Source organism: Buteo buteo, chromosome 5 (genome assembly GCF_964188355.1).
Source record: "Buteo buteo chromosome 5, bButBut1.hap1.1, whole genome shotgun sequence".
Lineage (NCBI taxonomy): Eukaryota > Metazoa > Chordata > Aves > Accipitriformes > Accipitridae > Buteo > Buteo buteo.
Window position 1 is genome coordinate 34,627,856 of NC_134175.1, and position 24,833 is coordinate 34,652,688.

Sequence of the window (24,833 nt, forward strand, 5' to 3'; positions counted from 1 at the left end):
CCAGCTACTAGGAAGACAATTAACTCTATCCCAGCTGAAACCAGGACACATGCTAACATGACTCATGGATGGATTAGCAGAATATATTCCTAGCTGGATCTGAACTGGCTTTTTATTTTTCAGACATGCTTTAATCTTGATTAATGTTTACCTTGTTTTAGGCAATAGGCTTTGGCAGGGAAGAGAGAGGAATTTCTTCTCTTTCTCACTGACTTTTACAGACATCTCAATCTGGAATGCTTGCTAGACTTCCCTTTGAGCCTGAAAACTGCTGGCTTGCAGGACATGTAGTGTTCCTACTCTTTTTTCTCATGTCAGATTAATTTCTGCTTCTAACCACCTCTTCAGTTCCCTTGCCAGTTATGGTTTAGTGAGGTTAGCCTCTCTGCTTTTCTTGGGTGTCAGATGGCAACAGAGGGTTGAGAGGGAGTTTCAGAAGCCCGTTGCAGTAATAGCACAAGATTAGCCAGAACACACAACAAACCTGAACACAGGAACAATAATATTGCACAACTTCAAAAGTATGTGGACAAGGTGCATTCTCTGAAGTGAAAATAATTTGTTCCTTCCAAAGGATATATATACTCATTCTGGAGTCATACTGCAGTTGAGTTGAGTCTTTCTGACTTCAGAGTTGCCCAACAAAAGGGAACAGCCTGAGAGTTTTACAGTGAGAGAATTTGCACCCCCACCAAAACTGTTTCCCTAATTGAGGGATGTGAGGGATGTTGAGCAACATTCTTTACAACAGTACAGCACAGGTACAATCTATTAAAGTCAGTATTTTGCAGCTAGCCTTAGATAAGCAAACTTAATAAACCTGAAGGAGGCCCAAAACACAGTGCATCTCCAAAATATAATCTAAAACAATCTAATTTAAAGTTTTTTGGAGAGGAGAAAATTAATGGAAAAATTTTATTGTTAATAAAGACATTCCAAATTTATATTTTCCCATTAAGAAGAAATGAAAACAAATCTTTAGATTTATATCAAATCAATGTAGGTGGAATTATTTTTGTTTTCTCAGCCATTTGAAGTTTGGTTGGGTTTGGATTTTTTTGAAACATTTCTACAGTACTTTGCCTATTCTAAGAATTACTCACTTATAAGGTATCATGGGAGATGCAGCATGGTCAGAGAATCAAGCAAACACAAGGAGAGTATACTATAAATGAACTATGACTTAGACCTGGCACTGCAGTTGTTTAGTATTTCCCATTTGAAATATTAAGTTTCCACAAAAACCATTTATATTTGTTACTTTCATTTGGCTCTTTTTCCAAGAAAAAGTCAAAATTTCTCCCTAGATAACTTTATGAAAATTCTAAATTAGTTAAAGCTCTCACAGAAAAGTATGTCTGTAACTTTTTTTTAACCAGTCCTTAGCTCAATTTGGAATCTCAAAAGTGAGATACAAAGCAATTGTGAAATTGATTTTGAAAATGCAACCATTGGTATGAAATCCTCTCTCACATTTGCACAGATCAAGAGCAACTCATTCAAGATGTGTTAGTGAAAAGAAAATCAAGCTCATCTTTTTGACACTGAAATTAATTTCAAAAGACCTTGAACTGAATTAAATTTTCTGCTGCATAGTCAGCAGCAGACTTGGTTTGATATCTCTTTGCCTGGGGGCACAAAGCTTGATTTGCTTCTGAGTTAAGGGAGCACTACAGTTTCACTATACCCAGATTTATAGGGATATATGGAATGTCCTGTAAAGATAAGCAAAGTGATCAGAGTGAGCACATAGAGCTGTATGCCAAAATTCAGGTACTCTGCTGATCAACATGACACAATGACATTCAGGGTGGGTACAGCCACAATAGTGACTCAGAGAGTCTGCCTCACAGGGCTGTTGTGCTGCATCAAAAAGGAGGAGGGCTTCAGCTACCTTTCTCTGTCTCTCTCACAGTCAATGCCTGATGTAAGTAGAAGTGAAATACAAGGAGAGAACTCCTAGCAAGAAGTTTTTTAAAAGTAGAAAAAAACCAGGGCAGGAGTTCAGATTTTACTTCAAATTACATGTTTGTATGGATAGATGGATAGATTTTTTTCCTAAATATTTTTTCCAAGTCTTAGTTAATTTCTCTTACACACAAGGGGCTTAGTAAATATTTAAGTTCTTCCACTGTCATTTCAGGTATCTGCATAAAACATAAGATTCTAACTGTAATGTCTAAACAATATAAAAATAAATAAAGTAATATGCAAATTACACATTACTGACAATATTCAGCAGGACACTTAAGTCAATGGGACTTCTCACAAGCTAAAAAATTGTCATCTACTTAAGTGTCTAGTTGAATCCCAGCCAATGGGCTTCATTATACTCTTTATGGGTTTTTATCATTTTGACCTTTACTGCACAGTAAATTTTGCCCTTCTTGTGGTATTTATAACATGTTCTATGCCATACTTGCAAAGGAGATTACCACAGATTTAGCTACTGTAATTAGAAAAGCGTGAGCTTACAGTGGACTGTAGTGGTTGCACTCCACAGAAAAATGCAAATTGTGTATATTAAAAGATTATTATCTTTAAATAAATACACTGTTTTAAAATGTATGGTATCATCAGAAATGACATGAATAGAATGCAAGTTACACATTTTAATTTCTTGAAGGAAAGGTGACTCAATCAGCACATAAAATCTGTAAGACTCATTAAGTCTTTCACAAAAATAATATCTCAGGCATCTAAGAAAATAAAAGTGGAGGTTAGGTCTGATCATTTTACCATCTACCAAACTTTAATGTTACAATGAAGCTACAGTGTGAAGTTTTGAGTGTTATTTTTTGCACTCATGTTTCTCGTTATTATCTTACTTTCTTCATTGTTTTCAACTGCTCACTCCTGCATATCATGAAGGAATTATTCAAGAAACCATATAGGGTATTTAACTATTGCCTATTTGGACTGGTTTCCCTAACATGCATCTATAACCTGTAAAAGAAGGTAACTCAGAATACCTGAAGTTAAGTTTTACTTCCAGTCCCTTGCCAGAAATGCCCACTTGTCTTATTTTCATGAATAACTTACTGATTCTATGCAAAACTCACATGAAGTTATAGCTTTGGAAGAAAATAGTCAATGTAAAAATTCAAGCTGAACAATTCAACTGTAAACAATACAGTTTTACAATAAAAGGTGTCAGACAATCTTGACCATTGATCACAGTGTTTCACATATAGAACACACATGGTTTTATATACATGCGCGTGTGTGTGCGCTACATATATTTTTGGTGTGTATAAGTTCAAGGGGACTGTACATCTAAGACACTGAAGCACTTAAAAATGCCAGCCACCAATTTAAATTAGTCAATTAGCTACATGTAAGTCACACCTTCTTACTTTTTATGAAGTTCCATAGAAGCAACAAATCTAAAATGAGATGCTTGGATAATACTAGTAAGATGTATGTTACTCAGTTGCTGAGGGTCATCAATTTAGTAAATTGAAAGATAATCAATGCCTAGAGTTATTAAACTTCAAAATCAGCAAGGACTGAATGAAGCAAATAGACTATTATGAGAGAACTATGCTTTGACTTATATTTGACAGGATTCTGCTAAAGGATATTTTCAAGACTGGATAAATGATGACTTTGCATCAACCCTTTTTATTCTTGTTTATTAGCTAGGATTTCATTGCAATTCAGCCCATACAAACAGAGCAAAATTATAAGCAGAGTTCATTTCCCTTATAGATACCTAAATAAATTATGAAAGTTGTCTTAAGAACGAGGACATGGAACACACAGTTTGACAGAGTGGTCTGTGGCTGTGAACACTGCATCATTTTGTATTATTAATTGCATTTTGCACCATGCCTGAAGCAGGTTATGTCCCAAACAGGTTACTGTAATGCATTTAAAACAGATGTCAAAGGAAGGCTGATGGACTATTATAGGAAACTGAAAGCCAAGATGGCAAATAAAAGGCCTTAAACTCAGAGCCTCATTCACTAGTTTTTCTAAAAAAGTTTCATGGGTGGGGTGAATGTGCCAGAGGCTCCCAGAAGAGCACGTGAACCAGAGCACAGTCTTTCTCTGAGCAGCAACCAAATTTTCATCTTCCAGGAAACATTAGGAAACAATTCAGGAACAATTTCAGGAACAATTTCATCCATTTGCAAAAGTATTCATTTTTGAAATGATTTTGCCTTAGAAATTCCTCTACTACATCTATATTTCTTCCTTCCCTATGTTGTCCCCAAGGCGTAAATCAGAAGCTGAGAGTGTGAGTGTGTACTGTATAGTAATATTTGCCAAGAGATGCTAACGGAGCGACAGCCATTAGGATCTCTGAGGAAGCATGCATAAAGTGATTGAAAGGAAAAGCAGCAGGCAGATCATCTCATGGGGGAGAGCCTGAGTCACTAGCTGTGGATTCAGCAGTGAGAGGACTTTGGAATCACCCATTTCAATGAAGCAGATCAAGCCTGGATGTGTGCTCTGAACTAGATGCCACCCAGAAGCAGTTGATAAGAGAAGCATGATTTTATTTAGCTATTTAGTTAACAATTGTGTTCACCTTGAAAATCAAAGCTGGCAAAATAATATCATGCTAAGCAAGCTGGAACACTATGTGAAGAATTTCAAAAATCCAGCCCTCTAGGAAGGATATCTTTCCAGTCCTCCTCCATTTAGTGTTTAGCACATGAAAACTATTCTGAGGTCTGTTAATGGTCTGTCTCATTAATATTATTCAGCATTGACCTTTTTTTGTGAAATTTGCACTTCATCCTAACAAGAAGCAATGTTTTGCTATTAAACTGTTTAGATTTAGATACTCAGCTTAGAAAATCCAACTCACTCCATGGAATTGCTTACCATTTTTCTAGAAAAAAAACCCTACCTAAAGATGTTCTGGATTGCACTTAGACTATTTCGCCTGAAGGGAATTGGGCAAGTATCTTCCATCCTGTCCCTTACAAACAGCAGGGTTAAGGCACACGCACGCACACATCCACACAGACAGGAAGTCACATGAAGTATTAAGTAAGCATTCAGTCCTCGGCCATGTCCTAGGGCAAGAGTCCAGCAACTTGTGGGAGGGCACCATGCCAGCCTAACAGATGGACATGCATATGGGTAGTCAGGACATCATGTGAAGCCATCAAGTATGGATACTAAGGGCATGATTCCAACCTGAGAACATGAGCACTCTGTGAAGGTTAAGGGGATGTTAAGCTGGATTTACTTTCAAAACTAAAGAATAAATTCCACTGCTATGTCTGGTAACAGTTATGCTCTCAGTTAATCAGGTGGAGCTGTTGGTAGCTAAAAAGAGATTTTTTCTAACAGAATTATTATGAGGTAAAGTTTTAACAGTTCACAAGGGAGATTTCATTCTGACAAATAAACATGTATTATTTGTGGGGTGATGTAGTTAATTACAATGATTTTTCACTGGCAGTGCTTTGGCCCTGCATCACCATCTGGCCTGTGCCTTTTCCCTAAAGGAGACAGGAAACAGCTATTTGAGCAGTGAATGCAGCCCAGATAGCCAAATCCATCCTCCAGGAACCATTACTGGGAGGGTCAGAGTTGGGAACCGCTGTCCTTTCCTGATGAGGAGAGAATGAGAAGAACAGAGGCACAACACCTCTACACACATTGCCCTGGAGAGAACTGAGCTAGCATTGCTGATGCATCTGAGCGAAAAACAGGCATGCGCATCCCACAGCCGTCTGCTGCTATGTCCATCAGCGGGAGAGAGAAAGCAGTTAGGAGTTAATTCACTGCTACACCACCATAACCCAAGGATGGGCAAAAGCCTGCTGCTGAAATGTGATCCCACCTCTTACTAAGGTCAGAACATGGAAATCTGACCAGATCATGAAGGACTTTTGAAATTTTACCAATTGACTAAGCAGAGCACATGAAGTTTTATTCCTAAGTACAGGAGAGAGGCAGTGTCTTGCTTTATGGAGCACTGTGTATTCAGAGCAAAGTTGGGCCAGGAAGCACTGAATTCCTCTTTCAATTGAAATAAGGTATTCAGAAGAAACATTAGAACTTTATGAAAATTAATAGTACATAGATTTTGTTGATTAAAAGGACTTGTCTGTTTCTTCAAGTCTTGATCTAAAAACATAGAGAGAGAGGGAGAACAACTGCTTCCTCTGATGGTTCATTCCAGAGGATATGGCTTGAATTATCTGCTTTCAGCTTCCAGACATTTAGGTTCTTTCTGCTAGACTCAACAGCTCCTTAGTATTCAGCACTCTTTCCATGAAGTTACTGATTGCAATGCAGGTCACTTCTCAAACTACTTTTCACTAAACAACAAAGATTGACAACTTTAAGATTCACACCAAAGGAATTTTCTGACTAATGCTATTCCTCTGCTCTATTTTATGTCCTCTACAATTTTTCAATATCCTTTAAGAATTCAGATGCCAGAAAATGTATGCAGTAATCCAGTTTTAGTCTGCTCAGTGCTATATAGATAAGGAAAGGTTGACTTCTTATTCTATGTCTTTATACAGGCTACGCTCACCATTCTTATGTATTATCCTATTATTTCTTTTGTGAGACAGTACATTCCAAGATATAGCTACCATTTTTTAGTTTCAACCTGCATGCTCTGGTTCTATAACTGTATGATTAAATTTACCATTTCAGAATGCATTTGTTTGCATTCAATGTCCCACTTACAGAATAATCCATTCTTCTGTTTTGACTCATTACCATGTCATTAGTCACTTCACGACTAGTTTTTGAAGCATCCATACATTTCATAGAAGTGATTTAATATTTTCTCCAGATCTTTTTGAAGCAAATTAATGCTATTGTGGTCATTTCTGTGGACATTCACTAGAAACTGGCACTGAATTGTGATCCTCCATTAATGACTTTTTGGAAGTTCTCAGTTAATTTGTAAAACGTGTAATGAGCTTATTGTAAGTATAGTGCTATTACTTTATTAGAATGTTTTATAGCAATCAGTAGAATACCTTACAAAAGCATATGTCTGTAATGGCTACTTGGTTGTTTTTTTATACAAAGAATATAATCATCAGATCAGATTTCTTGTCCATTAATAATGTCTGCATTACCATACTGAGTGACATTAATTATATTCCTGACAGATATTCTTTATTAAATTAATCTAACATCACAAGTTTCATTATTTTGCTTAGAACTGATGTCAGGCTCACTGCCATACAGTCATTTCAACCACTATATCCCTTTTATGAATGCTGGCACAATATTAGCATTGTTCCAACCTTCTGGAACTTTGCCCAGCAAGATTTGTTAATAGGTCACATCAGAGTTGTAGACTGCTGAGTTGTAGACCTAGACCTTTGATTACAATTTTTTGCAAGTTTGCTGATGTTTTGGATCTAGCAAAGACTTACCACACTTCAGAAATATTTCTTAAAGCATCTATTTGGTTGTTGCATAGTTATTATCACATACTTATTAACAAGTTTTCCACTGGTGTTGTTACTGGGATTTTTATGGACTTTCATTATTATTGGAATTATTTTTTGCTTAATGTAGTTACATACCTACTTACTCTCCTTAGTCTTTCTCTCATGTTGTCACATTCCTCTATCAGCTTTCTATATTTCATACCTCTCAGTTTCCACGGATATGTATTTACTTTCTCCTTTCTCCATTCACTATATGCCTGTTAATTCCTATTTGTTACCTTTACTTTTGCATTTAATGCAGATGGACTTGCAGCTAAGATTTTCAGCATCTTTGAATCATTACTCTTTTGTTATATAACATTTTCATTAAGAATTCCAGTTTTTCATTCATATATTTGTCTAATTTCTCCTCCCAATTATTTCCACTTACATTTTTCTCAACCGTAGAAAATTACCCATTTAGAAGAATCACCATTTTACTGCTTGGGATCATTCTTTGTTTGTCTACACTGATTGCAGTCAGGTCATGAAAACCACCCCTAGGGCAGTCATGAACTTCTAGTCCAGTAAGATATCCATATCTATCAATTCTAATGAGATCTTAAATTAAAAATACATCATGTTGAGCATGGACACTTTCCATTACAAAACTTTTTTTTCTTTTTACCATAATTTAATATTTTTCTAGTGTGTTTGACAAACCTCCAGTACATAGAGCTCCCACAACATTTATTAATATGCATTCAAAATCCCACTATTTTGTGTTATCAAGAACTCCAGAATACCACATCTCTTTTAGCTACTTTGTCTGGGAGGTTACATCCACTTGTTTTACGATCCCAGTAGCTTGACTACTCCCATCAGCTTTCAGGATTGGCTTTCTCACGGATGAGGGTTTCCAGATCATCATCTTTGTTACCAAGACCTCATGACAGCTATTTCATATAACAAGAATCCCTCATTTTGTGTCTGTCTGTTCTCTCCCTTCAGATATATTTTGCTAGATTACAGTTAATTACTATAATGCATACACTATGACTTTACATCTGAAACTGTATATGATGACTCTTAAATTTTTTTTCTATAAGTTTGGGTTTTGTGTATTTCTGACTACTCATGATCAATTCTCTTATAAAGATCAAGAAGGGTATGTTTCCATGAGTATGATTTTCCAAGGGTATGACTTCCATGAGAAAGGCATTTATATTTAGAAAATGGTACTCCTTCCACTTGGCCAATGGAGCTGGATGCACATTGCACTTGTGAAATTTTACACCAATGACAGCATTTCTCTTTTGCTTCAGGCAGCCTGCTGTTGATCTGTTTTTCTATATCACCCTTCATACTGTATGGCCATTTAATGCCACCTTCTTTTTGACATCTATTAAGAACCGTATCACAAAAAAACCTTAATCTTGCTGAAAGGGCACAGTGTAAATGAGAACAGAATCTGGATCACTCTTACTTCATAGTATATTCTGGACCAGCACCTTGGACGAATGAAAGAAATTACTGAAATGGAGTTCTGGCGCTTTTTTTTTTCCTTTTTGTTTTTTTCTTCCATTCTGCTTTGTAAGGTTATTCAATTAGTTCTTAAAATAGTTTATGTAGTTTAATTTGGGAAATAAATGAGGTTACTTTCACAAAAAGTCTTAATCTGCACTTTTTCTGCAAGATAGGCAATATTCAACAAACCTGAGATCCCTTTTCTTATGAACATAATAAGACATTTCTCAGTTGAATGCCCAGAGGTGCATAGCTTCTAATGAGGGTTTAGAAAAGAATAGCTGGGGGGGGAGAGAAAGAGAAAGAGAGAAAGAAAGAGGGGAAAAAAAAGAAAAAAATGCATCTTCAATTTTAGCACATAGAATTAAATACATGCTAACTCTCAGCCAACTAGTTGAAAAAATAAGAAACTAGAACCATTATTTGTTATCTAGCTGTTTTTATAAAGATTTATGTTTAATGTATATATAACTTTAAAATCATCACATAATGTTTGTAAACAGACACTAAAGCTCTGTAGTTCTTTATTTTTCTGCTAAATATGAGAGAAAATGGGTCCTACAATTGTTTTTCACCTTGAACTAGGTGTCTGGTAATTGTTGAGTACTACGCTTTAAATAAGCTTACTGAAAATGTGAATGAAAGAAGTCAAAGCATTTTCACAATGATATCCAGTTGTTTTCAAAACTATTCTAATTACATGTAATTCTGCTGAATTAATGTAATCACTACTGCTATGACCTTTCCTAATTAAACATTCTTGACACAGATTGAAAAATGAATGAAAATGACTTATACTAATATGTAGTATTAGTATATTATATCCTTCATACAAGGAACCAGGCACAAGATACTTAACTGCATATGCAGACACAGAAATATTCTCATTAACAAGACAGAGACATTGCTTTTTAGAAGCAGCACTACTTGCTATATTCTGGAAGAAAAAGACCATGTGTAGTAGAGATTTTAGACTAAGTTTAGGGCCTAAATGATTCCAAGTAACACCCATGTTTGAACATACCAACTTTGCAAACTGACAGTAATGAGAACCCATCCAGAAAACAATTTCAGACCCAGCTTTCACCCCACTATGCATGTACCAGAACGTATCTCTGAGAAAGATCAGTCTGAGTGTTCAAGACTGATTGTAGGAACTGGGCCTCCTGACTTCAGTCTGTGCTCTAGAGAAACCCCCTCTGACAAAACTCAAATGTAGTTTTATAGTGAACTGAGACAAAGAAAAAAAGCCTATCTTGCAATTTCTCCACGAGCTGTGGTTTCCTAAAAATTATTCTATGCACAACCTGGAACCTAAATAAGTCTTTACCCTTCCATGTACAAAGCGTTTTCAACATTTTTCACTCTATGCTCTTTTCTTGGTCTCCACTTTATAGACAAATAGCATTACTGCTTGTTTATTTTTCATTTCATTTTTTCTTTCCTTGCCAAATATTTAATTGCTCTATATCTTCTGTACATGTTTATATATGTTTAAACAACAAAGCACTAGGAAACTGTCCTCCCATATAAAATGTGTCCAGCATTACAATTAATCACCATAGCTCTATTAGTGTAGGTGTAGATAATATAATTAGGAGGTTAGCAATAATTGTGTCAGTGCAGTAGCATAAGAAATGCTGGAGTGAGCAGTTGAACAGTATTTATCTAACTATTGAATTATATTATAAATGGGATTAAAGGGAGAGAAAATGAGATATTTATATAGGTCAGTCCAATAATGAAATTGTCCACAGCCTCCAGAGGGTAATTTTTTTCTTAGTTTGCTAGTTTAAAAATTCTTTCTTCACCTCTAAACACTGTAAGTTAATACCTTACAAAACCTAAATCAGTCCTATAAATCAAATCTTAGTATCAGCAACGATTCCAGTGACAGAATGAGTATCTATTTGATATGGAGAGTGGAGTGAAAAGGGAACAGGTCCCATTTAATCACTGTAAGCTCCCTAATAAATATCAGCCAAATATACTCTTCTTGTTTCTACCCATCCCCCTTAAAAATAGCTGTTCAATTGAAAAGGGGTATAATACATTTCAACCTGCCACCTATTTTTAGTTGTTCTCTGCAATGAATCTTAAAAGAGACAGTCATACAGATACATCTGCAGCATGTTTAATGGGAAGCTTGTGAATTCCCCATTCTTGCCACACACACAAGGTAGCTCATTTTCAGTCAGGTGAAATTGGAAAATTGTGACATAAAGACACAGCTCAGAAGATACAGGTAAAACATAAAGAGAATTGTACAACCCATTACCCAAACTTCTGTGGGGAAATATATTAGACACATTTTAATAGTGTGGGGCTGTTATCTACTAATTTAATTGTGAAAATGGGATCAAGAGTTTCTTTGTGTTACCCTTAGTTTCTTCATTCATTTTTGATGCAGCCTTGGATAAAAAACTTCTCTTTTTATGCCTTAGTCCTACCACCCTTAGAAGAAAGTAAAATAATACCTGTACAGTTTGAAGGGCAGCAACAGGCAACATTTGCAATGCAGCCTGGGATTCCTGGAATAGATGCTCTTTATGGCTACAAATATTATCATCTTTAGTCTTAGCATCAAGTTTTCTCCTATTCCTCATGTGTGCAGCTCCATAATAAATGGAGGATGGGGAGGAAAGGAACATCCAAGGGTAATTCTTTCCTTTAGAGCCAAAGTTTTGACAAAATTCAAATAGGGTCTTTACAGATCAGTTGTCTCCAAAGATCTGAATAACTGCATCAAGTACAAAGATGCAAAGAGCTGCAGGTAAAACCAGACAAAAATATTTGTCTGATATTTCTTTCATGGGGTTGTTACTGAATTGAGCAAGTAGCTATGTGGTGTCTGTCTCCAGTCATCTGATTCTACATCACTAAGAGCTGGGCAATTTTCTCAGGGAAGATTCAGTCACTCTTTCACTCATTTTTATTATATAAACAGGCAGACTAAGCTGTGAAAGTCTCTTAGTAAATAGTTTTAATTGACACAGAAATGGGCTTGAAAAGGCATTTGGAGCCTTTAACATAACATCATGTGAAATTCTTCAGGATCTTCACATGACTATTTTCAACATAAGAGTAGAGGAATAGAGTTCTTAGTATGATTTGAGAAAGAAAGCAAACCTTTCCAGTAAGTCCACTAAAAACAAGATTCCTTGTGACATGCTGCATTATTCCTGGATTGTGGTTGAATAGAAACACAAAGGAATATATTTTCAGCCCTTGATTGGTCATGATGAGTCTCCATATCACAATACACACCATCCCTCAATATTTGACAAACTGGCTTTCGCTTGAATATTCAATACACATCCCCATTGCAATTGTCCCTAAATGCCAACAAAAGCTCAGCTAAGTACCTTGTTTGCTTAGAGTGGACCTCAAACCAGAGGTAAATAGGCTTCTGAATTTTAAGCATAAAAGAAAAGGACTTTCTTCAGTGATTAGTCACAGAAATGACACAAGGCAGAGCAAATATTCACTGGGTACTGTTTTTCTTCCAATTTTCTTTTCTTTGTTTATAATCCTTCAGGAATGCAAGATGCTTTGCTTTACTGGTCTCATTAGTAAATTACATCCAGTTATTTTCAGGTGTCATACTTCTGCACCATTCACAGCTTGATGAGAGCACTTGCTTGCTTAAATGAGGTTTTAACCTGTTTGTTACCAGAATCTTGACAACATATAGAAAAAAAGTTTTGGCTTGCTTCCATTTTTTTTTTAAAGTTTGGCTGAAAGTAGGTATGGAACAACAGGGAATAAGGTCACAACTCCAGACTATCACACATGAAGCTACATCAAGAAAGGGTATTCTGCTTATTCTTAGGGCATTTCAAGAATGCAAGTCTTACCAGCAGTGCACAAGAGACAGCCTTATTTCACAAGATTTTTTATCCCCCTTCCCACCTTACATTCCATCTACCACACAGTCCCTGTGACCCTACCACACTGGTCCACATAAGGAGCATGTCCATGTCCTTTATATGCCAGTATTTAGCAACAGAATAGATTTTCAACAGCAGTCTGGGACAGAAAACAAGACTTGAGTTATCAGCATTTCATATGCTCCTAAGGGTCTTGTTACTACTTGTACTTGCCATGCTGGGCATGGTGGACAAAACCCACAACGTCAGCCTTCCTGAATGTCCACAAAAAGCAGGACAATCTTTCCTTTCCCAATACCAGAACATACATTTCATTTCATTAAATTCCATTTACTTTCTGCCTGTATTGCCCTGGACCTGAATAAGCAGAGTAACCAACTTTCCAAGATTTGCCCCAGTCTGGAAGAAGTAGAGAGAGATGCTTCTTTTGTCCATTAGGGAGGAAAAAAATATTGGATTTGGGGAGTTAAGGAGCTAGTAGAAAGCCATGTCTTGGCTTCTCATCCCAAAGATGAAGACGACATGAAGGATGGGCAAAGTCAAGAGAAGGTCTTCTGATCTTCCACAATAATTCTCCCTCAGTTTATCACTCTTTTCTTTCCCCAAAGAAGTTCTTACTAACACTGCACAATCCCCATGAGCCATGCTATGATGAAAGGACAAATAAGGCTGTAAATATGAACACAAGATAACAAAATGCTATTGAGTATGTTTTATTACATGATGTTCTTTGTTCTTTGTGTTTATGGAAGTCAACTCTTTCTTAACCAAGGAATGTTAAGTTTCTATTTAGTATAACAGTGATCAGACTCTAATAATGTCAGAGTAACTAGTCAAAAATGAAGATATGGAAACAGTACATATTTCCCCTCATTACTAACAAGATGGGAACCATGCAGACTTTTCTGTGCTCCTTTACAGTAAAATGCTGATAGAATTAAGACTAAGCTTAGTACACAATTTAATATGAAACGTATTTAGTTGCATTTCTAGTATAATTGATAGTTTAATATTTTAAATTATAAGGTTAAAACTCTGTGTTTGTAACTAATATATTCTAAGTTTGTGTCTCTGAGAGAAGGCATTTTGAGCATTTATTTTGATGACAAAATGTGAATCATGTCGGGGGAAGTGGAGGGTAGTTATTTCCAAAATAAACATGCTGGTTATTTAATAAAAGTGTAAAGAATACTCAGCTTCCTTCTCTTGTCCCTATATTATCATAAAATTGTCACATTGAAGAAGTCCCTCATTCAGATCTGTCTTCAAACAGCGAACAGGACTGCCTAGCTCTGCAAACACGTACAGTATCTCTGTCTCTAATTTTTAGCTGTCTTTGGTCTTGTTCTAGTAGGAAAGCTGTTGTTGGCTTTTCCCTTGTTCTGTTTTGATTTATTTCTTCTCACCTTCAATTTTAAACGTATGGCTACCTACACTGGACTACTTGTAGGTTGCAGCACTAAAAAATTATAATCCTAGAAAACTCTTGTATGAGGCTAACCTGTCCAGAAATTTATATATGCATGCAGAGAACATACTTAACATCTTTCTTTCTATAGCCTTAGTCAGTTGTCCACAGCAGCTCTAGCAACAAAAAATATCTTAGAAGTCATAAATGCTTTAGTACAGTGAGCCAAGATTGGTTCCAAAACATGTTGGAACCAGTCTCAGCCCAGTGAATGCACTCCTCAAATTTGTACTGAAGTAGAGGAGTATGATTTTTTAATGGTGACGTGCAGGTAGCAACTGTCAAACTCATTCAGAGCAACAGAGCTGCAGAGCCATCCTATAGAACCATGGATCTTCAAAGGTCCCTGTTGTGTGAAAGAGAGGGCTTCTGCAGAATTAGGACAATTACTTAAATGCCACAGTGTTTCATTTTTCAGAGATTCTTTGATCTTGGCATATGTAATGGCCTGTGAAAATTTTGTTCCCAGGAAGGCTGAATCAAAGTAGTTGTTTGGGATGTGTCATTTTCTGAAGTTTGCTTGTCAGAGTTTTTCATATGAGAATGGAGGCTCTTGTAATTTGGAATGCCTTCACCCCTGTATTAATTGTATTGTCCTCTCCCAGTTGCTCATAAAAGGAGTTATTACAAATCAAATAAATGACTGCAGTATTTAGAAGATGCAGCCTGATAAAAATCTGTCCTAAAATCTTCTACAGAAAATCACTGGAAAGGTAAATAGATTTTATGAACCAGATTAATTGTTTTGATGTGCCTGCTTTGTACTGCTCTTATGAAGCAAGTCAACTTTAAACACTATGCAGCCAGATATTTAAATAGACTTTGCTTCACCAGAATTGCTCAAATGGTGCAATATATCCTTATATAATCCTAATATATCCTAAATCTTTATTTCTTAAATATTTATTGTCACTTATGTATACATTTTGGCAGTTCATACATATATCACATACACACAGAATATAGGGAAGCAGAATCTTTTCTTCACATATGTATATTTTGCCACTAATTTAACTAGATGAAAGAGTGGGCTTTAAAATGCAACAGACAAGAGAAAACAAGCCCTTATAACCATGGAATTCAAGCTGACAAGGAATATCCAGCTTTTCCTCTTTTTCACCTGCAGTGATGATAACAAGAGAGCACAACAGGTATATTTCATGATTACTCCTCAATAGTAATCTTTAGAAAATCCAGATATTTTGCTGGATATTGAGTCTATTAATTATAAAAGTATAATTTTCATAATTATTCTATCATCCACTTGCCCTGTGCTGTTAGATGAGAAATGCAAATTCCAGAAACTACATTACAATTTTTATTGCTCATTAGAAGCATTTCTTACACTCAAAATATTCAGTACAGAGACAAAACAGGGTGCTGAGTTGCTGAGTGCAATGAAGAGCAGTGGAATGCCAGAGTGCAAATACTGAATAAGATTGTTTATAAACAAACTACTTCGTAATATTTTTTATTGTCATCAACTCCAACAAATCCAAGCATAACTTTTGAATTTGCTAGTATTCTTTTTTTGCACCCAACTATTTTTTCAGTCACACTAGGGTCATCTTTGTTATTTTGTATTTTGTATTTCCTTATTGCCATTTCAATAGAGATAGATACGGATAAGTGTGTAACATAACAATTTCTGTACTAAAGACAAACACTAACAGTGACTGCAACAGGCATTGTATTTTGGTTAAGTTGCAGAATTTCAGTTCCAGTCATTCACACAAAGTGCATATTCTATGTCTCTTAAAAAGCCTAGTGTCTTGGAAAAACTTCAGACTCATGAACTACACTGGAGTCATTAGCCTGCTGGTGTAATTGGTCTGCAAAGGAACTACGCTGAATTATACCAGATACAAATCTTTCCCATTTTTTGTTCCTGAAATATTTCTACATACAGCTTAAATTTTCAACCCTGTGCTCTTTTTGCCACGTTCTTAAACTGTGGACTGTTAAACAGCTTCTGCATCTCCTCAGAGATGCAAATCCCTAACTCCAGTACAAATGAGGTTTGTAAATGCTTGAGGGCGGAATGTTCTACATAAACGGGAGATAGTGTCATTACTTAGCACTGTGGGAAGCTGAAACACCCTTGCCTTCAAAAGCAGGAAAGTTTTTAAAGAAGTCTGAGACCCCTTGTCATCCTTGTTTGGAAAAACTGATAAACATTTGATCCACTGGAATTCAGTGTTCAAAGCCATGCACACCTCAGCCTAGCCCCACTTCCAGTCCTTTGTTAAAGGTGTCCGATTGGGATTGATACCTGCTCAGTCTATAAATCTGCATGTCAAAACATAGTCTATAGCTTGAATAGTAAGTATTTTCTTCCAAGCAAATCAATAAATATAATTTTTTGACTGTTTAAACTCAATATGTATTCTTATTAGTTGGCTAAAAAACCAGATTATTTCTAAATTCTTTTCAGACTGTCTGTTTAACCAGTCTATGTTGCAATGCTTGGCCTGCAGCAGTTCTATTTTTAGCTCTAATGGAACAGTCTTAAATTGCTTATTTTCTGTTTACTAAAGTCATTGAGCTTGTAACCATGGCAACTGTGGCAAGTGCCACAGCTTAACTGTTTTATTAAATGGATTGAAGGTACAGCTGCAAAACTTGAAAGGCCAGCATGACAATTTTATACATAGCTCAAACTGCCATATATACCATATTATAGCAAGTACTACATTAAATATGAGGAGCCAGAATCTGATCTTGGTTATAATGATATAAATCTTTACTATCTCTCTCCTCAATGGCAAAAAAAAATTATTCTTGTGTAACCCAGATCAGGATCTGTTTTTGTCAAATTGCACACCCTGTCAAGTTTCAGTGATTACTGCATTTCAATGCATAAATTGCAGATGATATACATTGAACCAGTCCCTAGTTATCATGGAAAGTCACCATCTCACAGTTGTGTTTGCATGAAGCTTTTAGCACATTATTGTATTGCTTACAGCAATCACATTATTTTTGGAACAACTATGTTCTGTTAGGTTAATTGAAGGAATTAAATCAAAACTAATGACCTTGTCAAATGAAACTTCTTAAGAGTTATACTGGAAGAATTAACACAAAGAAATCTTTAAATCTGTAATTAGGCATTTGAACAAGAACGCCCTGAGTACCAGAGGTGTAGAGAAATTACACCTTCTGTTCATTTCAGTATAAGCTGGGTATGCTCCATCTATATAAAAACTAGGGTAATTTTAAATTCATACTTCAAATTGTATATAACAGTTAAGTCAAATACTTCTCAAGATTATTGAAAATTATTATTGCAGTTTAGAAGTTTTTTGTGATAGAATATAAAACCCCATAGGATCAGATAACAACATTTTTAACACAAACCTAAACAACATTACACAGCCCCCAAAAGTTTGAGAGCTTTAATAAGAATAGTGATATATTTACACCCATAAATATTTAATGCATGATTCATCCTGTTGTAATAGAACCAAAAGCTTGAAGAATGCTTGACATTTAGAAGAATGGGCTTCTGCTTTCTTCGCTAGAGTTGTGGTTGGAACAGTGTTCACATTGCTACTTTTGGTGCTAAATGTCTCTGTATCACAAGTCTGTCTATATAGGTAGTTCCAGTGAATAAAAAAAACAAAAAGTAAAACTGACTTTTTAAAGGAGACATCTTTCGGAAGAGGTAATAATCTAATAAATCATTAAAAGATTTCTTTATTTCTATGGAAATGTTCCTGTTTAAATTAAAGAATATTGTATTTGATGTTCAATCATTAAATTCAAAGAACTATTCTTCACTATCTGTTGGTGTAACTGGAATTATTGGAGTGAAAAAATAATGAAGTTTCCTTTATTTATTTCTTTCTTTTTTTTTTCCTCCATCTGCAGGATCTACCTTCATTTGCAACACCCACATAATTCCAGTGAAAAATCAAGAGGGAGTAGCAATGATGTTTATTATTAACTTTGAGTATGTAACAGATGAAGAGAATGTAGCATCTCCTGAGAAGTGCAAGCCAATATTGCCATCCAAACTTGTAAATCGTAAGTTACTCATTGAAAGTTCTCTGCTTACCTCTACTCTTAGCTAGGAGAGTAATTAACCTGGGCAATAATGATACCACAGAAATTATGCAGTCCCCATTGCCTGACTCATTTAAGATAGAATTCAAAACTATAAGAAGTTAAATGTAGCAAACCTGTTATAATGTTGGCAAGAAAATCTGTCAGATCTTTGGTAGTACTAACAGCATGGATCTTGTGAGTACTGCTAGGAAGTATAAATTCATTAAAAGTAAAACATTTCACAGAAGTGCCTTGCCCTTGACAAAAATTGATTATGAACAGAAAACTACAAAAAAAGCATTATGATATAGCCCAAATATTTCACCTTAGCCTGTTCAAAATTGAATATTCCTGTCTTCCTTTCCCAATAAAAAATAGTTGTTGGAGGGTTTGATTAAATTAGACTAGAAAATATAAAATGTGTAAAAAAAAAGTTAAAACATAATTTAATTAAAATCCTGATTTTATCAAATTGAAGTATTTAGATTGGCTCGAAGGGAGTGGGGTTTTTTGGATATACAGGGAATGCTTTTGTTTTCATTCCACTCTGGAACGTAAGTATTGTCAAAATCAAAAAACTCTACACAAAACAAAAGTCCACTTCTTATACAGCTAGACTGTGTAGCTTTCTGTCCCACTATCTGCAGAACGTGTGCTCATTTGCTGACCTTCACTCTGTGCAGTAACAGCACATGATCCTTCTGCTTTGCATCTGCACTCACGTAATCTGCTCTTACTACAAGATTTCCCAGAACACATACCCATTTGTACAAGTTCTTAATAAAGCACACCATGCTCTAACAGTGAGTATTAACACTCTCCTCTGGCTGGCTCAGCAACAGTTGGAAAATAGCTTTTCACAGTGTAATAATCTTTAATGTTAGTACGATAAAGGGACTTGGAACCTAAGTTTTCTGATTGTTAAATCAACGCTTCAGCTTTTCCTGGATAGGAGACAAAGACCAGGACGATCTTCACTGCAAGAAGCGAGGGGAGCTTTCCCAATGTAAGCACTATGCACTACCTGAAGTGATGACATGCTGTATTATTTTTTCTGCTAGTTATGTTGAGAAGATTGTAAGCAACAGGCCTGTAGCCATGCATATAACAGCATTACCAGCTGTACATATAACAGCTTCTGATGAAAGCAGTCTTTGCCATTCTTCATAATTTACACTTTCTGCACTGTATCTTCTGGAAAAAATGCATAGGGTCTCACTCAAAGCTCTGTGATTATCAAAAAATACATAAACAAGAAGTCCCCCCATAATATTGCCAAATCATTCACATTTTTAAAAGGTTGAAATTTATTTCTGTAACTAATTGGGATACTAAAAAATACTATTTTCACTAAGCATGGAGAAAGACCTCTGACTGGATCACTCTGGATGGGCCAAATTCTTTCCACTTATGTCCGTATAACACTACAATGACAGTAGATATAAGACTGTGGAAAGGAAAACTCCCATTACTGGAAACTAGCAGTCTGAAAATAATTATTGTTCACCAAATATCACGTTTTTATAAGAGCCTTTGTAAATTTTCTTTACAATACATATTTAAAATCTTGTGCTTTTATACTTCCTTTTCATATTCTGTTTTGTGAGGTTTTTTTAAAATAAGCATTACAGCAGTATTTTTCATTTTTCTTGAGATATCAGGAAAATACTTTTCTTTTTCTAGTAATGTTAAGGTAAAAATGCCATTTGGGGGTATCAGAAAAAATAATAAAATGGCATCAGAAAAAAAATTATAAAAATTACATCAAGTAAACCCTACTCATATTCTGTTTCTATTTAGGATGCCATGATTTTGTGAATTTTGAACACTTCCTGGTTTTAAAAAACAATTTTATAACATAAATAAAATTATTCAGCTGGTCCATGCTTAATGTGGTTTTATGGACAAAATAGAAGGTAAAACACCAAGGGGGGAGGGGGGAGCTTCATGTCCTGAAAAAGAGCTTTTTGTTCTGCTATCTGTGATACATCACTGTACATTTTCATGTGTTGTCACTGGCCGTATTTTAAAGTGAAAAGCTGCTGAAGAGGACATCCACAAAAAAGCATAGTCAAAACATCCTTCTCTTGTTTTATGGTATTTGAGCCTGATATACACAGGGGATTTTCTTGCTGAGAGTTCTTGAAAAATGAATAGATGGGGCTCCAAGCTCAGTAAATAATAGAGAAAGATCAAGGTCCAAAAGGAGGCAAAGAAAGGTGACTTGAACCATTCTGCTAGTGGGTACAGCCAGATGCCAGAAACTGGCAGAAACTAGAGCAGGCACACGGCTGGTCTTACTCCTAACTGGATGCTTGTGGTTTCAGAGCAGACTGTTATGTGGGCAGGATGGGAAGAATGGTGATACAAAATATGGTACATAGCCAAAAATCCCTCTTGGCAGAGAGGATTCTCAAGAAAGAGGCCAACCTGCACAAAACATCCAGAAATAACTGCAAGATATTGTGTACGGTCCAGTGGTGGATTTGAATTAAAAAAAACATATAAAAGCCTTGAAATTTAGAAAAGGCAGAGAGAGACCAATAAGCAACAAAAGAAGTCACAAAAAAATGTAGATTGTTTACCAGTAAAAAAGTCATATTCCCACCATAAGAAAGGCAAACAGCAGATTCTCTGGGAGGAGCTTAGTTTTTATCGTCTTACTCTATTTAGAACATACATCAACAGGTAAAGCAGGTAATCTGTTTTCATTGGGTCACAGACAAGATGGACGGTAATGGGCACTGGTTCAGAAAAAAAAAAACAACAACAAAAAAACCCAAAGAAACAAAATCTCTTCAAATCCAGCAACCAATTTAGAGAATAAAAATAAAGAAGGAACCAGCCATATAACAAGTGCAATACATGTCTGACAAACAACCCAGATAAGCAACAGCTAATGACAAAAGACAAAAGATTTCAGATTGCATTAACATCTACTACCCGGAAGTATACAGATCATAAGAGATTTCTTTCCAGAGCTCCTTAGATTGAGTTTTCTCATATTAGGATGTCTTTTCAACATGAGAGCAAATAAAAATGACTAAGTCAGGTTGCAGGAGAGAAAAACTAAAAGTGAATAGGAAACAAAAAGATTACAGTTATTTTCCTGACCCTAGAAAATAAGATAACTCTTCCATATTATCATTCTTCCTCTAATAGATTTATTAAGAGTTGACATAAAATTTATGAAGTGTAACTTTGAAAAACCTTTCCTTTTTCTAAAAGCATTTATCCTGCTAGCTACAGCCAACAGTTTTGAACAAGACCGCTTACCACAGTGCTTCTCATGACTGAAATCTAACACAATGTAAGAAAAAAGCATTTCATGCCATACACACAGTGCATTCTGTTTTCAAAGGCTCTAACAGAAAAGAGGGGTTCCAATCTGTTGAAGAGCTGAAGGCCCTCTGAACAAATTAAAGACCTGTGGAAGGCAAATGACATTTTCTAGGTTGAGCTCAGAGACTACATTTAGTTTTGCATAGGCAGAAAATTAGAAATTTACCAACTGAATACTGACAGATATTTCAAACAGTGTTTGTAGCTCTTTGGGACAGGGATTCTGTCTTTTGTTATGTGCCATTACAATGGGTAACACAGCTAGGTTCTGATTCAGCATTGGGCTTGGCAGATTATTATAGTAATAGATTATTAAAAAAAAAAAAAAGGTATGTTGCCAGGAGTTTGATGACCACATTTGAGTATAAATAGAATTCTTTCTAGTCTGGTGCTCAAGAGCTTCTATCTCATATGCAGCAAAAAGCTGAATAGGCAGTAATGTGAAAAGTGAAGATACTGGCTTCACAATAGCAGTGTAAAAATCCTTTCAGCTGATCCTTTTGTTCCCTTTATTCTTCCTTGCAAGAATTTATCATCAGTTCTCCATGGCAGTCTGACCGGTGTTTGTATAATCATAGCTAAATTTTGGAAAATCCTAGCATGCACCAAATCTGTAAAGAACTACTAAATCACAGCCAACTGATTTTTCAGTCTTTTCTGTTTCATTGCTTTTGTGTTTTGCCACAATTCTATTTTTCAATATATGCCATTTCACTAGTAAAACAAAGGAATTCTTTGTTGATATATAACTCTTTCCTTTTGGGGAAAAAAAAATCGCCAAAAATTTTTCATATCTTTTTGTTTAAACTCCTAACCAAATTTATTTAATACCATACGTGTCCCATCTTTATATTTAGACAGGTGAGGAAATTTCTTCTGTAAGCAGTTATTCCATGACTAACATTCTCTTCTCCAGTATTTGTACAATGTGCAGTTAAAGCGAGACTTACAGAAACTAATTTCTGCTGTAGATGTCCATTCATCATCCAATCACTCTTTCTAAATTTTGTCTTATTTCCAAATATAAGAATTCTATTCATTCTTACTTCAAGTCTTTTCTAACAAGTTTGTTTGCTTTTTGCATTGCCTTTTCTTAGATCATGTAAATGTTTTATAATTCCAGAAATTGACTTCTGTACCCAAAGACAAAAACACTTAATAACTTTACCCCACCTCACTTTATCTGTGAAATGCTTGAAGACATACCTGCTTTTTAAGTGAAAGGATATTTGTTTAGCATACTAAAGTGTTAAGATTGAAAGTTTTGAGCTACATAAGCCCTAAAAATGGATTTTACTCATACTATAACTTTTCTTATGGACTGTTCTCCATCACATGTGGTAAGACACTATTTGCTTGATTGTCACTGTGACAATAAAAAATTATTCCCAAAAGTGTTTTTCATAAATTTTCATGAATTTAATAATTTGCCAAAGTTGTATAAAATTTTCAACTCCAACTGAAATAATGAATAAACAATGGATATTTAGCAAGACGCTTTTAGAAAAAGATAACTCCTTCCTGTTAGACTCACTGTAAAATAAAAAAAGAGCTTTCAGTAATTTTCTACAATGAGCTAAATTAAGAAGAGATGTGATTTTGTACTACTTTAGCAAAATAACTCTGTGAACACTACTAAATTATCATTTAAATTTGTCTACTAGTAATAGTTGTTAACCAAAATAAGATGAGATACGAATTCCTGTACAGTGTGTTGTACAGACTTCATTAAACTCTTTATAATAAAGTGTTAAGCTACTGTAACTTCTGTATATAAATATGGCTTTTAAATCATCTGTTGAGGAAAGGGAATGTAAGTGACCAATTTCATTTCCAAATCTGTCAAACATTCCAATCTGGCATGTTCATCCACTCCACTAATTTGATGAGGAATTTTTACAGAAGTTTACAGAACTAGTGACATAAATTAATATTTGCTCCTGGCACCTGATTTTGTTCTTCAAAGCTGTAAAATACTTTGCATCTGTAACTGCAAAACATCAAAATCAGTCATGACAGAGATTGAACACAGAGAAAATCAGCAGCCATTTCACACTGAAAGTAAGTCATAGATTTGAGGATACTGACTTCAATATGAAGAATGTAGCTATAATTTTTCTACTCAGAGTAGACCATTTGTGGGATTGTAATGTACACACATGCCCAAGAGGAGAAAAACCTCTTGGAACTTTAATTCTGAGTTGTCTTCATTGTCTGCCCCACCTAGAGCATGCTGCTTTTTTACTGACCTATATGTGTGTTTTCTAACATTTACTCCAGTCCTGTCTAAAGCAAAACTCCTATTAATATGTAGGCTAAAATAGCTAAAGTCAGATGAGGTAACTTTATGAGAAGTTTTATTCATTTAACTTCAAAATGTTTTGACTAGCTAGAAGTACTAACCTATAAGCTTATACTGGTTCCCAAACTCAGTGTTCATTACCTCATGGGAGAAAGCCAAGAAAGTTATTTGATTAAGCATATAATTGCATTCTGCTGAAGAGGGATATTTGAGGATTGTCTTAAAATTTTATCACTTCAGAATCTATAAGCCTATTAAAGACACCCTGGAATAATTTCTTGGGTTTCTTCCTCTAAAGGAAATGAGAGGATCAGTTATACATTCAGTAAATGCATACTTTTTGGATAAGATTCAAACAAAATGAACAGATTAATAATATTCTTAAAACAGCTAAAACCGTAATCAGAAAGCCTTTCAAGCAAGGAGATTCTTGAAGGTGCTTACACTTTACTGTTTGCCTCTATCCTAGTTCTAGCAGTGGAGTTACATCTCAGGAGTAGAGATCACTGCATCCACTGAAGTTGCAAATAAAACAAGCACAAATGAAATTCAAATCAGGCCTTTCCTTTAAGTCAAAGAGTTAACTCAAAAAACGATATTTGTTTTTCTCTGTGCAGAGCGCTTTGCTATACAAGTAAGCATAGTAGTTTAGGGAGAGGCAAGCGTATTTTTTTTTCTAAACATAACTGGGCAACAACATTGTTATGAAATGTTGTATACTGTTTGATGCATACAAGCTTGCCACATAGAACATGGCATGTATAAGCAATAGCAACCCCCTGACTTTGCCCAAAATGTAATGAGAAATTTGTCTAAGGTCTTATTTTTACCTGCACCACTGGGAGCAAATTCATCATAAGTGAGGAGTCATCAAGAAAAATTGTGTC

At 35.4% G+C, this 24,833-nt stretch overlaps 1 protein-coding gene across 1 annotated transcript in view; it reads left to right on the forward strand.

Annotated features, from left to right (window-relative positions):
* KCNH7 (potassium voltage-gated channel subfamily H member 7) overlaps positions 1–24,833 on the forward strand; it is a 245,808-nt gene that overhangs the window by 131,389 nt on the left and 89,586 nt on the right. Inside the window, exon 3 of the mRNA XM_075028563.1 lies at positions 18,126–18,285. Coding sequence (XP_074884664.1) covers positions 18,126–18,285 — 160 coding nt within the window. The remainder of the gene's footprint in view (positions 1–18,125; positions 18,286–24,833) is intronic.